Raw genomic sequence first — 17,904 nt, 5'->3', positions numbered from 1 at the left:
GCTGCTGGACTCACCCACAATGCATTAGATCCTTGTCTCTCTTGTGAACCTTACATGCTGAATTGAATGCGTACTTGATTTGGGTGCAGTGCACTTTAAATGAACACTTACATCAGGACAACCACAGTGCAAAGCTGCCTCCTGCGCTGTAATGACATACCGTGTATGTGGTTAAAGTAACAGCCCTGACATTTGGCGAAATTGAGGAGCAGTCAAACTTGAACTCTGATGAGAAGTTTGAAATTAGAGTCAGACCTTCAGTTCGAGCAGCCCATCAGAAAATAATTCCTGTTAGCCTTGCAGTGGCAAATTTGAGTGAGGAGCTATCAAGAATTTCTCTCAGGCTCCCAGGTCTCTTAGTCTCTGACTTGGTGAGGAGAAGAACGGAAGTGTCAACACACCGGTGGCAGAATGGCTGTAAAGTCATAATTGCGGTTACATTTAATCAAATTTACTAATCAATCAGCTTGTTTAACTAGCTTGAATCTGTTTTGTGTTAATATATTGTGACAAATACATAACACAACAAAAGTAGTTCATCCAGGCCATTGTTTGGTGTTACTACCAGGCTACCAGGCGTCTTGGATTAACCATGTTGTGATTACGGGAAGTTTTCCTGTTTCTTCCCTTTCTGCTGATTTCGTGTGACTCACAGCAAGTAATTCTTTTTTTTTTTTTACAGCTTTATTTCAAAGTTAGAGTGAATAGAAGTATACTTAGAGGAAAAAAAGGGTAAAAAAAGTAAAGGTCAATGATAATTATTTCAACAGTTTTGGTAACAAACAAAAGTCATTACATACACTGATAACAATAAAACCAGCAAGATCTTGCCAACATAACTAAATAAATGTAGCTACAGTTTCCATCAGATTCAAGTTTTATCATGTAATGCTTAACTGGCTGATAATCTTACACAGCTCACTCGAGCTAACTCGAATGGGGATAAAATGATTTAATCGTGCTTCTGCTTCTTCCTCCAGACTTTCCAAATTTTATTGGACCTAATGGCTCAAATTCTGAGTCATTTCGAAGGAGTTGTGAGGCTCAAAAAAATGTATCGCACGTCTTTCACGATGTTAATTTTTTTTAATCACATGGCGATGTAGTTACACGGTTTGGCCACTACAAAAACTGGCTTCAAGGCCTGGCGCTGTTCCTGGGAGCTTGATCTCGATGACCAGGCCACCCATCTTCTTTGCAGAGGAAGTTCCGGTCGAGCCAACCGCGTTTAATAGTCCTCCTAATCTTCTTTGTTGGTTTTACCAGCAAACTAAAAACCACACCTCCATCCACTGTATCAGTATATCACATCATGCTGTTCACTGACAGTAAGCTGTCTTGAGTGAGTGAGAACGGGATGTGAAAATCAATATGTGGCGGCCAATGTTGATATTGTGGTGGACCTCCACAAATAAATTAATGTGTGGGAAACACTGGTTAAGCAGGTACATGACAGGAGGTTTGAAATTTAAAATGATATCAAGTTAGATACTAAGCCTAACAATCCAAACACAGGTAAGCAAATAGGCCTCAATTTAAGTAATTAGTCATTTACAAGCCATACATCGTTAGAAGGCTTAGATTCTTGTGATTCTACTCATACAAACAAACAAGCTAACAATCTAGTATTTACAAAGTTTTGCCAATTTACCAACAAAGCGTCTTTGCTTCAGAAGTGCATCAAACTCCAACACAGACTGTCTTCTCTTATTCCCAAATGTCCAGTAGTTCACTTTCAGTAACATACTCAGTCCCAAACAGTATTTCATGATTAAATGGTGACAAAATGGCAAAAAAATGTTTCCTCTGTACTAGAGGTCCTGAGATGGCAGCCATTTGATTGACAGCTCATTTGAGTAGATAGGAGCTTCGATACCCACCCTAGAATATACAAAAGCCAATTAGTGATCGTGTAGACATATGACCCACTCTCTTTTCTTTGTCCTCTCCTGAGCCACCTACATGATAGTCTCCGGATGACGGATGTATCGCGTAGCCAATGAGATTTCAAATCCAGTAACATATAGTTTGTATCAGTTTTTAAAGCTTGTAACTTGGAAATGATGCAAATCTACGTGGATTTATGCATTTTGCTCTTTGTATAGGCTGCTGTTCCACTTTAGCATTTGTTTTTAACTATTTTACATGCATCAAGTTAGTGTAAATAAGGAAAGAAAGAACTATAATGAGTTGCACCTGTTATTCTCCAGCAGGGAGATGTGTTTAGTGTTCATTTTCAGTGATACTGTTATCTAATTTGAACTTGGACCAAGTCAGTCTAAATGGAGTGGACACGTTTTGTTTTCCAGTGAATAAGGGCAGTTACAGGTTGTCTGCAGGGTGGTTCAACCACAGTTTTGAATTCACTTTGGGTTAGACTGGGATCATTTTACAGACATTTTCAGATATACGGTAACAACAGGTTAAAAGGGGCTCTACTGAATGTCATTCTAGTTTGTGATTTAATATGTATGGTCATTTCCATCTACTCTCTGACTGTAAATGCTCTACATGGCATGCAGCTTACAATAACTGGGGCAGATTGAGCTCTTGAAATTCTTAGCAATATTGGAAACATTGTGTCTCTGATTTCAGAAGCAAATAAAATCAGCCTTTTCGATTCTATCCTGACATTTTTCCAGCTGAATTCACAACTACAGCAATTAGATTTGATCAGCTGCAGCTGACTAGATAATTAAGCTGACATTAGCTCCATGAATCAGTTTAAAACGCTGTTACCAGCTGACTTGTTAATGTTTCCGGCTGACTTGTTTTAAAAAAGCACTCGATGGCTGCGTACATGTCCTGCTGAAGCAGCGGGGTTAACATGTCCTCAGCAGGACAAGCAAGTTATTTGAAATAAAAAGAAATTACAGGTGCAAAGCTTCATTGGACAATTGCCAGTGGAAGGAGGGGATTAGCTAATAGTCTATTAGGCTAAACAATTCCTGGACCAACCTTTGTTCATAATGGACAGGGAATCATTTGACTTCAATCTTTTCATCCGACCACAGACGTAGTAGAGTACATCAGAGTGTTCATTTCAGGTTCAGAGCAGACACAAGTGAGAATATTCAGAAGTGTAGGATAAAACACGTGTACAGTCTGTACTGTGAATCAGGATGACATGAGTGCAAAGCTCCTTTGCTGTGACAGTGGGACATGCTTTTCGTGTTAGTATTATTTATATGGAACTTTATGTTTTTTGTGTTTAAGTGTTTTAAGTGTTTCGTGTCAGGCACATTTTGAACAGAGCCATCTGTTTCTGTTTCCGCTTCCTCCAGCAGCCCTCCCTCCCTCGCTCGCTCGCTCGCTCTCGTCTAGTTAACACTCAGCCAGCATCACCTCAGAGACAAGTTAGCCAACACATTCATGATGAGAGGAAGAATTAGCAGCCAATTACACTCAGACAGACAGAGCTTTGGATGTGGAACTTGAAGGTTATTAGACTAAAGTTTAATGTTGTTTATATTCCAGAGCTCTCTGTAAGACTACGTCCTTCTGTCTCCTCTTCATCATCCTCCCCAGCTCTACTCTTTCCTGTTCTTTTTCTCCTTTTGTTACTCTTGTCAGGTCTAAGAAGGTGTTTCAGAAGTCAGTTTTGCTTCTGATAGATGTAACGCAGCAGTAGTTCAACAAACACCCTGTCCGTGATACCGTTTCCAGCCCTTGAACTAATGAAGGTTTTTCCACATTTCAGTCTAAACCACAGGGCGACCTTTGCTCTCAGAGCAGTGGAGATCAGCAGATGGTCTCTTGGCAACCGCAAAATGTAGTAAAGGGGGCAAACAAATGGACTGAATTTGATTTACTCAGTGAACCAACGCTTCACTGTCACTACATCTGTGTCAGTTATTTTCACAGCTTTCTTGTTTAAATCTTCAGTAGTTATACACTAGTGAGGATAATCATGTGTCAGGAGGAGATTATTGGCTCGGGTGCTTCATACTAGGGTGTGAAATTAAAATATTTTGAAGTGAAGACATGTCAGCAGCAACTTGAATATTAAGTCAAGAGACGATGCTAACATGCTGATGTTTAGCATGATGGGTACCAGCTATTTTAATGTGTCAGCACACACCAAGTCCAACTGAGGCTGACGGGACATCATCAGTTTTGCAGGACTGACGATGGTGCTTGATGAAAACCAAAGTTATTACAGTTATTCTCTTGAGGTTATGAATGTGTGCACCAAATTTAATGGTAATTGGTTCAATGGTTTACGAGATATTTAACTGAAACCACTTAAGTCAATATATTTGTATTATTAGCCTTTCACGAGACCCAAGGACGCTTTACACAGTAGAATAAACGCTACACAAACAGACAAACATACAAATTGGAACAGGTAACACAGATGGATGTCTGCCAGGGGAGCACAGTGAAGAGAGTTTGTAGTGAGCAGGTGGTGCTAAAGGAGTTTTTTAAAACATGTCCAGACATGAAGCGTTACGGATGAGAGGATTCCAGAGGGTCGGGGCTGCGACACTGAAGGCTCTGTCTCTGAGGATACGTAGTCTGGTGGGGAATGAAGAGCAGGCCAGTGTCTGAGGACCGGAGGTTCTGGGACAGGGTGTATGCATGAAGGAGGTTGGAGAGGTACTGAGGGGCTAGGGCGTGGAGGGATTTTTGTCAGATTATGTGAAGAATTGTACTGATTTTAGGACCTACTATCACCTTTTTGCTCCTTTGGTTTTAGTTCTTTGGCTTTTGGGCCCAATCCAACACACCCCTTGCCCCTACAACACAGCCCTAGCCTCCAATCCAATTGTTGGTATAGAGTAGGGTGAAGAGTTAGTGCTACATGGCCCCGAAATGGAGGTTTTTCAGAAGCAAACTTCAAACTGAGGATTATGAGAACTTGTTCCAAAGTATTATGGTCCTTTTCTCCATAACAAGCTAATGTCTCATGAGCTAACTAGCCAGCTAGCTAACTTTACATTGTTATTGCTGATTTATGCATTTGATGCCCAAAACTGAACTGAAGTCCAGCAGCGCAGTGGCTTAGTACTGCTCCTGTAATATCAGTGCAGATCAGCAGCACGGGTTGCTAATGTTAGCCCATAAAACACCACTAGCGGCCAGGTAATGGTGCAATGGTCATATTCATCTGATGACTTGAATGCTAGCATAAAGTTGTGAACAGACTGCAATTGAATGGCAAATGGCATTGTGATATTACCAAGACTGACACAACAACGCAGGAGATCATCACCACAGCTGAAGACGACATAATGGAAATGTTGGAGATGTCTGGTTGTATAAACGCTATCACTGACAGCTGATGATGTACGGACCCATGAAGGGTCTGAAGGTCAAGGGTGCACTTGAAAATGAGGGGTAGGGGTAAAATTGTAAATGGAATTGAGTCTTGGTGTAATGTGTCCCAAGTCACATCTGAAGGCATCTTCATGTATCTTCATCCGTCTCCTCCTCCTCCTCTTTTTTTTCTCAGGTCGTGGGATCAGTTCCATGACTGCGCCAACATGGCGATGGCCGGCTGTCCAGAGGAGGCAGCAGCTGTCTGGGAATCTCTCCGCCAGGAATCCAAGAAGATGCAGTTCTCAGGAAACCTCTACGACATGTGCTCCAACCGCAACAACCACCCGGTAGCCTCGGTTTCCCCGCGTGGCTCATCCAACCAGGAAGAGATCAACCAGGAGTCTCTAAGAGGGCGCGCTGATCATCTGGCAGGCTGCCTCCACCTTCTCATGCTACTGTCTCCTCTGCTGCTGCTGCTGTTTTGGATATAACTACCCCAAAGAAATGGGACTGGTGTGAATAGATATAAACTCTGTGTTTTTTTTCTTTTCTTTCCACATGTCCATAGACTTTCCACTGTTTTTTTTCCTCTGCTCTGCCAGAGGTTGAATATTTCTAAACTGCATGTTCAGAGACCCAGCAGTCTTTTTGATAATCTATCTTTAAACTGCCTGTGTCTTTTAATGCATATTCTGCCTTTTAATCAGTCTCTCCAACACACACAAATGTATACCAAGAAACACTACTGCGATGCAAACAGACCTGCAAACACATACATAGTTAAAAAGATGCATACAGCAGTCATGTGTCATCTGTCTTTATCTCCTATCCCCCTACATTACATTAGTGTGAGCTCGTATGCGCTGGCTCCAGGGGGGGTCTGTCTCCATGAGAGTAATAAGAGAGAAACGATGAGGTCCAACCGGATAAACCTGAAAACTGTGATGAAGAAGCCAGATGCCACAACTAGCTTAGTGCAATCATTTGTCAGCTTTGCAGTGTGAAGCATTGGATATGTAAAGCATACCTGGTCCGTCAGTCTGTCTCAGTGGGTGCACGGTGCTGCAGTCAGTCCACAACTGGCTAAACGTTCATTTCTCTTTTCAGCTTGTTCTCTGAGCGCAGCACGTCGAAGCCGCGGCTTCTTTGACCAAACATGAAAGCTAAGATGGGAAAACCTAAAGAATAGTTTTTATTGTACAGTCTGGTTCAGTGTGTGGATAGCTTGTTGAGATGTTTGAGGGGGAAAAAAGTTATTAGAATTTGATATTAAAAGCAAAGCAAGATGTTCCTCAAGACGACACTAACACAACTGAAAACACAGTGAGATAAAAATACATTTTCAAAGCTCTGAGTCTCTTGTCCTGCATTAATTGTTCAGCTATCTTGTGTTATGCTATCTGTCAAATATAAAAAAACAAAACAAAACCCAAACATTTCAAACGTTTGGATGACTAGCTAACCCCTCTTATGGCCACCTAACTGCACCTTGCATTAGCATTAGCTCATAGGTCGTAGCATGGAAGCTAAGCTACCATTCACGTCTATATTTTCAAAAATGTTTGGATGTAGTGTGATTTTATTAGTTGCTCCCTTTTCCTCGACTTTCTGATGTGACAACAAAGATTAGCAAATTGTGGATGAAGACAGATAGTAACCATAGATTTTCTGAACTGTTTTGTAATGTGTCAACACTGTGGTTGAGATCTGTCTAGCCTTAGGAACCAAAACACTTGGTTCAGTTTAGGGAAAAATCATGGTTTGGATTAAAATGATCTCTCTCGTGGGATCTTTCGCAGGTCTTGCCATCTAGACACGACCTGGATGAGGCTCACCTTCCTCTACAGCTCCATGTCACCTCAGTCATCCAGACACCCTGTGCTTGCTGGTCATGTTCACTTTTTCAAATCATATCCCACATTTGATAACATCCCTCTCGAAATTTTGCTCTACCTGCATTTCCCATCTGAGTCAGAACTTTATCACATTATAGAAGCTTAAGATGCTCTTAATGACATTTAGCTCCTGTCTCTTTAAGGCCCTCCTACCGAATACTGAATGAAAGTCTCCTCTGATTGGTCAGCACACACAAGCCTGACTCACCACCGCTAACAACAACAGAGCAGCTTTGCTAAATCAATTCTTACGTGCCAAACTATCAGCTGGACATAAATTATGAAAATGTGGGACTCTGTGGGACTACTGACGAGGTGTTTCAGGAGCAGTGTTTTCAGTGGGAGAGAGGAGCTTCTGTTGTTACTGACATTGACCTTTTTAACCTTCAAGATTGTTGACATGCACAAGGACATAAACACAGAAGGAGAGGAAAAATATGAAAAAGCAGAATAGCTCTTCTTTAAATAGCTTAAACAAATCATCCACAAGGTTGTGTAGGCCACGATACAGTCGGCTCACATATGACCAACAATAAATAATACATGTAAATTGCTACAATATTGTAACATAGAGCAAGATGCATTTTAAACAAACAATATTTGCTCTTCAAGAACTTTCTTGTTTGCTAGCAAAGCTAAAATGCATTGTGTATGTAGCCTGTATACCTTCTATATGTAGAAGGGGGCCTGAGTTCTTTATATCTTAGATATTGCTGTTTAACTTGTTATTTACTTGTTATAATGTTATTTATCTTGGGTCACTCTAGAAACCTTCAACCTCCAACCAAAATTGATGAGCAGAAAATTTGAGTGTACTTACCCTTTAAAGGTATAGTTGGTAATGTTGGAGAGCTAGCAAGATTTGAAAGTGGCACCTCGTCTAAGCTCCACCCCCTTCCCCCCCTCCCGTCAGTGCTCCGTCCAAAGCCCCACCCCCACAAACTTGAACATGCATCAGACAGTCCGTCAGCAGGGCAGAGGAGAGCCGTTAGCATTGGGCTAATACAAGCTACAAAAGTAGCTAAGTTGGCTAACGTTACATATTTCATGAAAATAAGAAATCCCCCCGAAGCAAAACAACTAATTACCTGTCCAACAGAAAGACAGCAACCTCTGTATCACTTCTGGAAGTGCTACTTTAGCTGCATTTCCTCTGCCATTGCTCTCTCCTGCTAACTGTGCTAACTCTTCTTCTTCTGTTGTTTTATGGCTGTTGGCAAACAACTTTTAGGTGTGCATTACCGCCACCTTCTGACCTGGAGTGGATCTCCTGCTAACTCCATATGGAGTGTGCTGAATATATCCGGCAACACGTAACACGTGATGAATGCGCGCAGGGAGGAGGGGGGGACAGAGGGGGGTGCAGGCAGGACGAGACATGAAGGCATCTGATTGGTTCTTTCAACTCGGACCGAGAGGGAGGGATTGGTCAGAGTTTTTACAGGCCTGCAGCTGCCACAGAGGTCTGATTTATTTCAGTCCTTTTTCTGAACACATTGTGTATGGACTACTCTCAGGGTGGGAAGTCCATTTCACCCAGTATAACAAAAAGTGTTTCTGAACAGGATTACCAACTATACCTTTAACACTGTATATAAGCGCCAGTCTGATGAATATGTCCCTTCACCTCTCAAATAAGAAACACACCTGTAAACAGTTTTAAAATTAAAATAAGTCATTTTTTACTTTAATTATGAGGCAAAAATAAACCAAAATATGAACTTTAAGTGTTGTATCACAGCTTTCCTGTGCTTTTTTTTTTAGTTTTAAGTGACCAAAAACACACTATGCACACATCAATAATCATTCTACAATAACACGGCGAAAGGATGTGTCCAAAAAATGAATCATTGCAGGTTTGTGTCGATGCTCGTGAACTCAGGGACCAAAAAAATAGTGGTCGCTTCACTCAAGCAAGATCACAAAACCAAACTGAGCAGTACCTCTTTTCCAGAGTATCTGTTGTGATATATGACAGTGGATTACAGAGCTAACAGAGCAGAGAACTATCGTCAATACGTTCTCCAACAAACTCCATGTTGTTGATGGAGAGTACAATCATGTTCACGGCGATGTCACATGTCATACGTCACGGTGACGTACCAGATGTGCGCTCACTGTGCACGCAGACATATCGAACGATGGCCCTTATCTGTAACTTTGCGTGTGGTAAACGTACGTGTGGATTTGCACTTGAAATACGTCCACGTCTGGAGAAGCGTGTGATTAAGATACAAGTGGATCTGCATCTGTTTGACGTCCATGTGGGTAACTTCTAGCATGACGACCGTCTGCCGCCATTGGCATAGTATAAGGGGGCGGTGGCGAAAATCGACATGGACGACCACACGATTGGCTGCTTAGTTCGCAAAGAAATGTCAGTTATCACACCCCAGACGAAGCCACATGTGAGCTGAGTCAGCTAGCAGCAGCTAGAGTCCGTTCACATTGCTAACTGACGACTCACTTCATTTACGAACGGTCGAAAATCTCTGTTACTCACAGAAAGGGGTCCTTGTGCAGATGATCTAACCGACGATCACAAACAAATCCAAATTCATTTCTCGAGAAAGACACACCATCACATCAGTGACAACCACAGGAAAAATAAAGTACTTATGTCTTTGAAACATTCTTAAATGTTTTTAACCATTTTACCATTTCTTAACCGTGAACATTTTACAGCACAATGACAAATGTATTTTTAACCACTCTTTTTAAACCAATCCCATTTATTTATCTATTCATTATTCATCTATTATGGACAACTATTTATCTAAACCTAGTCTAATCTCAAGTGTTTTCTATCTTCATTCAAGGACTCTACACAGAATCTTGGCTCAATACAGTGTATAAATACTTTTGTCATTCGGAGAGACATAACAGAATGCTCAAGGCCCTGAAACACAAAATTGAGGACGCGAATAGAGGAATTATTGGGACCAAACAGTGGTACATACAATTTCTAAGCATTGTAAATTGGATTTAGGTGTACTTGTGTGTCTATAAATGCTTGGGACGCAGAAAATTGTTCTGGATGGTATGAAAAACTAAATTTCCTTTTAGCTGCTCTTGAGAAAAAAAAAAAAAAAAAAAAAATCAACCAAGGGAATTGAAATATCAATGTCATCCATCTGGGAATAATGGCTCCTGCAATTTGTCTTCATACTGAGCGTGTAGGCTACTGTTGCCCCATAGGATCATATAGGACCTCGAAAACTGAATAAATTAGGGATGATGAAAGAGACATTTGCATATCGTTTCAACTGCAGTCGTGGAAAGAAACTCTGAAGCCTTTAATACTCTAAAATTAGACTTGATATAGACCAGACCATATATATGAATAAATTAATTATAAATGATGCTAAGAGATACAAATAATAACATTAAACATACAATTTATTTTATTTGATAAAATGAACAAAAATGACTGGAATTTCTTATTGACCAAAACAGCATGACAGCTTCACCGCTTGTGAGCCGAAGTTAAAGTGAAGTGTTCTGGAGCAGTTTTTATTTGGTGCTTGCCCAGGTATGAAATCCTCCGGGGCTTCATCTTGGCATCCTGCGCTGCAGCCCTACAGAGTGGGACCAATATGTTCTCCACTCACACTCACGATCCTCTCGCATGCCAAGTGTATTTCATGCTCCAGGAGTCGTAGTTTGGCCCTGCAGGCCTGCTGAAGCTGCTTGTTATTCTAAGTGGCTGTGGGTAACAGTTGTTTCTGTCTGGCCCGGATTCAGAAATACGATCAGATTAGAGACAGACGGACAGAGGGAGAGATGAGTACACCTGGAAAACAAACACAGGTCTGCCTATTGAAGATTGAATCCACCTGTCTCGCAGCGAGTGTGTCTTACACAGAGGGCTTCAGTTTGCAGGTTTACTTTTCTTTCTTCACGAAAATGAAATCAAAGCAGGGCCGACTTTAAAGAGTTACTCTAGAATGTGAAAAAGTGCCAAAAAAAAAAAAAAAATCTCAAAGGCTGCAACAGTAATGCACACTTTAAGAGAGGTAGAAGTAAATAAAAGTGGATTAGACAAAGACATTCAAGCAGAACCTCGTTTCACCTTAACTGTTGATTGAAGCTGTCTACCTTGCCGGCAGCAGGTTCATTAAACACACCTTCAGGGCTGAATTAAACAGATACATATGAGACTGTTATGATAAACAATAGTGACAGTTTTATTGATCCTATTTGGTTTGTGACCTCAATTTCCAAAGTAGACTTTTGATTGAAATATTTTGTTATTCCTGTCACACAAAAGAAATAAACCTTTGACCGATGTTACATCTCGACGCTGGCTTTCACTTACTGGAATGTGTAGAGAATATACCCAGTACCGATCGAACCTCACTGGTTGAATACACTGCGAGGAAGTGTAAGGCCAAAGGACTTGAGCAGAAATAAAGAGAGCACTCTTTCAAAAGGAAAAAAACCTCCAATCAGCCCAAAGCTATTTTTTTTTTTTACATAAGGGACTTAGCCCAGAGTTATGCTTGGATGGTTTAAAGAGGCTGCTGTAGTTCTGAACTTTAATTAAACTGACAGAATTAGCAATTAGCGGCCTCAATGGCTGATTCACCAAGGTGCAGCAATTTGAAAACCATCTCCGCAGAGCTCGGATAAGATGTTGTCACTGGAGGCTAAATCTGAGTAAACCATAAACTTGAGGCTACACAGGAAAATCAGATTGGATGTGATTGTATAAATATAGTGAGTTCAGTCATCATAGCCTCGGCGATAGCTTTGTTTCATGGGAAAATAACTGCTTCAGATTGGATTTTAAAGTGTATTTTTGCGCAGAGGTGCTCTAAAACACGAAAAAACTCACAACATCTCTTTTATGAGAAAATATCTTTCATGTACAGCAGGTGGACAAATGTGATTTCAGACTGGTTTTCAATAATGCTGCAGGGTAATGCAATGTTATTGACCAGAGCAGAGCAGGGAATTATTTCCAGCACTGCGTTTGGGACTGTACATATCTTCGCCTCCGGCAACAGCTCGGTGCTCTGACAAATAAGTTAAATTGGACACAAACGACTACAAGAGAAAGGGAAACTTTCTTAAACACCAATACATCATTGTCACATTAATGGTCCAGTATATTTGGTGTTATTACTGTGAACAAATGGCAGAGACGACTGGTAGCCTCTATATTGCGCGGTTGTTAGTGCTAATGTTCCTTCACATTAAGAGAAGATTTTACATAAACCGTTTGCTTCGTGTCACAACAAAGATGTTGCAACTTTGTTCGCTCTTTCTCTGGTGGGGAGGATAAATATGTTTAGAGTCAGGGTTTTGTTTTATATCGAGTTTAAACCCTTCGAAATCTCTTGTCAAAGATAAGTCCTCAGGTTCAGTGTGACGACTTATTGGTCTTGATGAGCTTTTGAGCACATTTGATGATTTGCAATCCAGGTTCTGTTCTCACATCTGCTCTTAAGCTAGGTTGGTTGTAACTTGGTGCTTTAAGTCCAACCTGTAAGTTAGGTCGGGAGCAGGTGTCTAAATTCAGCCCATAATTGCATTGGCATTCACGTGGACACTCATCAGTAAGATCGGTCGTAGTTAAAGCTGGGGCTGGTAAGTTATTCTAGAAGAATTTTTTGTTATGTTTGTAGTGACTATGGCTGTTGCAGGCCTCTAATAAGCCAATCCAATCGTCTTATCTGTCAACCTGTGCATCATTGCTACGTACCTGCCTATCGGTGCTCATCGCACATAACTGGAGTCTTCCACAGGGCTAGGCAGATGCAATGCTAAAGCTATTGGAGCTAGTGGCACAAGATTGTCAGTACAGCCAAAATTTCCCAGTTCTAAGACACTATCTTGACAGTGGTGAGTACTAACAATAGCCATGTGCATTGTTTATGTTCCTTATGCGAGTGAGACGTGGTAGTCAGGTATGATCAGCGAGGACAACAGGACACAGCCCCTGAGCCTGCTCCTCAGCAGCTTGATAACTCCGTAGCTCTAAGCCAAAAAATCAGCAGCGGTGACGGTGACAGACGTTCAGCCGCTAACCGAGTAGCACAAAGCACACTGCCCCTGAACCCAATAAAAGAGTCACAGTGGCAGCAACACACTCCTGTAGCCACTAACATTCAGCAGCTAATGTTAGCATAAAGCACACGCCCAGAGTAAATATTGTGCTTGGTTGCGTTTTCGGACTGCAGTTAGTTTGTGGTGGCGAGAGCATGTTGAACATAGTGAACTGGTGGCTAACACATCGCCCAGCTGGACAGTAGCAAGGGCTATGGGGCAGTCGCTGTAGTCAGGAAGTGCACGTTCATGTGTTTTGGAGGAGTGGCTTTGAAGGGAGGAGCTAGGATTTTATTTGGTTGGATACTTTCAGAATTTATTTTACCATCCCCAGATTTAAGTCTAGGCTTAAGTTTAGTTGGTACAACCAACTTAAAGTCTATTCTTAAGACTGGTCTTAACTGAGACCAGTTGGTGCAACCCAGTCCTGGTTTTACAGCGTGATGTTTCATTTATTTATTAAAATTCTGTAAAAAAAAAATAAAATAAGTAAATAAATCACAATAATTACCTACAGCTGATAGAATCTTGATAACTTAAACGTTTCCTACATTGGTATTTGCTCATAAAAAAGACTGAGGAAAGACAAAAGGTGAGACAGATGATTGATTAGAACCAGAGCGACAGTATAAGGAATCTGTCTATCATAGCTCAACCTTGAATATATCAAAAGTGAAATGACCTTCAACCTTTCATTCCTTCCATCGTTCTGCCCTGATCGTACAGTGCCAAAGCAGTAGATACAGGTCTTCTGTCTCTGTCTAAATTACATTGACTCGTATCTATCTCATTTAATCTGTAAACACAAAAAAAACCCCAACACAAACGAGAAGTGGTTCTAGGAGTCGTGCTGTTACTTTTTAATTATTAAGCTTTAGAATGTGAGTTTTGGAGCTTGGGACAGAGCCAGGCTGACTGTTTACTGCTGCTTCCAGTGAATTAAGTTAGCTTCGTACATGAGATGCCGATTTCCACATTTAACTCTCTGAAGATCAGCAAATACTGCTCCATGTTTGACACTCACTTTAAAGAACATAACACCATGATGCAGTGGTCAAACCAACAGAGAGAACAGCGACTTAGAGCAAACACATGTTAGGTGGCAGATGGCAACAGTGAAAAATGCATGACATTTTGACTGGAGGTTTAAGTGGAACAGATCAGACAGGAGACAAGTCAGACAGACAAACTCTCACCGGGGAACCAGATTCATACACTCGCCTTCAGCAAGCGGCTGCAAGGAAAGCTGTGTTTTCAGACTCAATCCCCGAACCTGAGACCTCTCAGTTTTTAATTACTGATAAGACAAAAGAGGAATTAAAAACTCAAAGAGAAAGTAAAGTACAAGATAAGGATGGCACCGACCTATGTACGTTATCAAAGATGCATTCTGTGAAGATTGACGGGAGCGATGATAGAAAAATAATTCTAGGTTTTCCCTTTTTATCTGAACTATACTGCGAACAGAAGGAGAAGAGAGAAATGAAATACATCGAAATGCCTCCAGTCTCTGTTCACACACACACACACAAACAGACACACACACACACACACACACACACACACACACACACACCTTCCTCAAACAAATCAAGACAGCTATTTCTAAATATGGAAAATGAAATCACTGATTTATGACAAGAAATACACAGACTGACACTGAGTTAGGTCGCATCACTGTGTATAGTGTGAATAATTACAGCTCTATGAATATCAATGTATATAGCAGTAATATATTTCATATGTGTATAGACAATGTCATATATGCCCTGCAAGTGCTACTTTTGAAGCTTTAACACTTTTTATTAGTTGTGCTGTACATCTTGTCCATGTTATTCATAGCCCCATGATGTCCTGTGTGAGTTATGGGTGAAACCTCTGATTATTCCTTTCACTGAACCATCTGTGGGAATGAGCAATACGCTACAGGTTTTCTGTGCTGAGAAATAAAAGATGTGGAGATACATCCTGTGACACACATTAAAGGTCCACTGTGTTGGATTTAGGGGGATTCAGGAGGATACATCGGCAGGAGCATAATGATTATAATTATGTTTTTATGAGCGTGTAATCACCTGAAACTAAGAATCGTTAGATGAGAATGAATGCTTTAAATATATCTACAGATGCAGCAGGTTCTCTTCCGCAGAGTCCAGCATGTTGTAACCCAGAACCACCCCAGCCACTGTTTCTGCAAACCATAGATACGGCTGAGGTTTGACATTTATACAAAAGGCATATCACGTCACATCTCATATAGGTGAGAACTGGATGCTTTCTTTTAGGAGACCTGGGGATAAAACTGGCTATTTTTCCCCAGCACAACAAGTTTTTTGGTTTTTCTAACAATAACCAGGTGGTTTTTGTGCGTAAACCTAACCAGAGCATAAGCACAGCACTGTGGCAAGAGAGAAAAGGGAAGTTCAACCCAAACAACCATAAAGTTGAAACATAAAGAAAAGTTCAGTTTTGCAGAATCTGACTTAGTTAACATTTACTCTGGCATTGGGTTGACCAGAAAACACAAGCTAAACACTGGCTTTAGAGAAGGCCCTTTGTGTTTCTGTGTTTTGGCGACCACTGTAGGGGAGGGTGATTTGAGGGGTATTCAGTTGGTTTCAATCTCCAACCACACTGCTGCGTGCTATGAAATCCTTCACACTTGACCTTTAAGTAATGAGATCTTACCATACAAAAATGTGAAGATGACCAAATAAAAAAAGGTGCTTAGGACTAAAGAGTTCAGGAGCAAATTACACTGTTCATTGCTGCATCAACAATCAAGCTAAACAAAATTTTGTAGCGTGTCGCCAAAATTTAGTGAATTAGGTCTCCTGTACAGAGTCTAAGTGATCGTTTAATTTTGATGTTCTGTTTCAGAAGAAAGAAAACCTCATTCAAATCCCATTGACAATGATCATAACTAAATATCCAGGGGGGACCAGCACTCACCAGTGTGGACCAGTGTGGTGGCCAACAATTATATCAGAGGGGCCTGGCCCCCTTGGCCCTCCCTTGGGGGCACCACTGAGGACAAAGAGTAAAAAAAAATAGAGTCAATTGAAAACTGTAAACAGAAATTGGAAAAATGACTTAAGGAGAGAGCTTTGGTTCTTGGCCATTTGGTTCTCTATAATTCACACATGGTATCATGTGGCTAAAAATAAAGTGAATAGGCCAAACAGAATACACATATTGTGTTGTTAAATGACTAGTCTTACAGGAAGTCAATCCTGTCACACACTTGATTTCCACCTTTAGTCAAATGCACAGTATTACAACTGTAAAAAAAAAAAGAAGAAAGAAAAAAAAGCAGCTCAGCATTAACTCCATGGAGATATTTACATAGATTGTTTATCCGTTTCTCACTTTATTGTCATTTTACAGCAAATAGTGATTGTACTCTGTGTTCAAGGTTGTGTGGAAGTGTGTGTATGCAAGAGAGAGAGAGAGAGAGAGAGAGAGAGATCAAATATCTCACTGTGGTGTAAATTAGCTTGTTGAATTAATCATTCATCCACACATGTTGTACATTTCATTGTTACTGATTAAACCACTCCTCTCTGACGCTTTTTGATCCAAATGTCGCTCACTGACTTTGTTGGTTTGTGGAAATAGCATGCGGTGCTGAGCTTTCTTTGCCTTTTTCTGTGTGAAAAAACTAAAGCCAGTGTGAACATGTATGATCCTGTGACAGATGTCGACTCCATACATCAACCATACACCTGCAGTATGTAAAGCTGAGAGATGAAAAAAAAAAAAAAAATGTGGGGTGGCTTTAAAGTGGCGCAGGCTATGCTTCTTTGGGCTTCCCATCAAACAGAATGGAGATCCAAACATCTGGGATCATGGATGAAGGATGGACTTTTCCAGGGCTGAAAGCAGAAGCTACACAACAAAGGCTCTGCGCACATACAGATCATATGGTTGTATTTTTCTGTGGACAGAAACAAAAAGCTCCATATTGTACATCAGTACAGGCCAAGCATTTTCTGCTTTCCAAAAAAACTATGTGAAGAATTTCTGTATTTGTCCTTGGCTGTATTTTGATGTCTGCTTCTCTCCCATGTGTACCTCTTCCTTCCTTCCTTCTTTCCTTTTTCTTTGCCCATTAATGACCCAGCTATCCACTCATCTGACAGGTATTTTCTGTCAGTCCATCCTTCTATTCATCCATATGTAGAAGGTTTTGCTACCTTTATAGAAAATCATTAAACTGGTGCTGACTGACTAATTGAGTGTGTTTATATTGCTCTCTGATATTCAAAAAAAGGTTTCTGGATGGGAGATTAAGTGCTTGGGGTGAAAGCGAGGGTACTTACACTACAAAAAAGGAACAGAAAATGGATAAAGGCTCAAAGGAAAATGGGAAATAAGAACGCTTCGTGACAAGGTTTTATGAGGTTTTAGGAGCTCTGTTTGGACCGCATCCTCTAAAGCTCTTCAGCATGACAAACAAGGCCAAGTACAGGAGGTTATTGACAAACTTTTGAAAAAGCACAAGAGAAATTCAAACAGAAATCATCTGCAAGTCAACATGTTGAGACAGAGTGCAGGTTTTAGAGATACCAGGGCCTGAATACAGTCTGCAGTTTATGCAGTTGGTGTAGTTTAGATTGCTTTGCTCGGTATCTTCAAAGCTGTGTTCTTACTGTTTTTGACAGTTTGCTCTCTTGTATACAAATTCAAATTAGGG

At 40.8% G+C, this 17,904-nt stretch overlaps 1 protein-coding gene across 1 annotated transcript in view; it reads left to right on the top strand.

The window, feature by feature from the left end:
* The window catches only part of nrn1la (neuritin 1-like a), an 85,565-nt gene extending 78,955 nt beyond the window's left edge, over positions 1–6,610 (top strand). The window contains exon 3 of the mRNA XM_084364212.1: positions 5,456–6,610. Within this exon, the coding sequence (XP_084220338.1) occupies positions 5,456–5,753 (298 nt within the window). The 3' untranslated portion in view covers positions 5,754–6,610. The remainder of the gene's footprint in view (positions 1–5,455) is intronic.
* The last annotated feature ends 11,294 nt before the right edge of the window (positions 6,611–17,904 follow it).

Source organism: Pagrus pagrus (genome assembly GCF_965226575.1).
Source record: "Pagrus pagrus genome assembly, chromosome: 10".
NCBI lineage: Eukaryota > Metazoa > Chordata > Actinopteri > Spariformes > Sparidae > Pagrus > Pagrus pagrus.
Note: the sequence above shows the minus strand (reverse complement) of the source record. Positions and strands in the feature narration are given on the sequence as shown.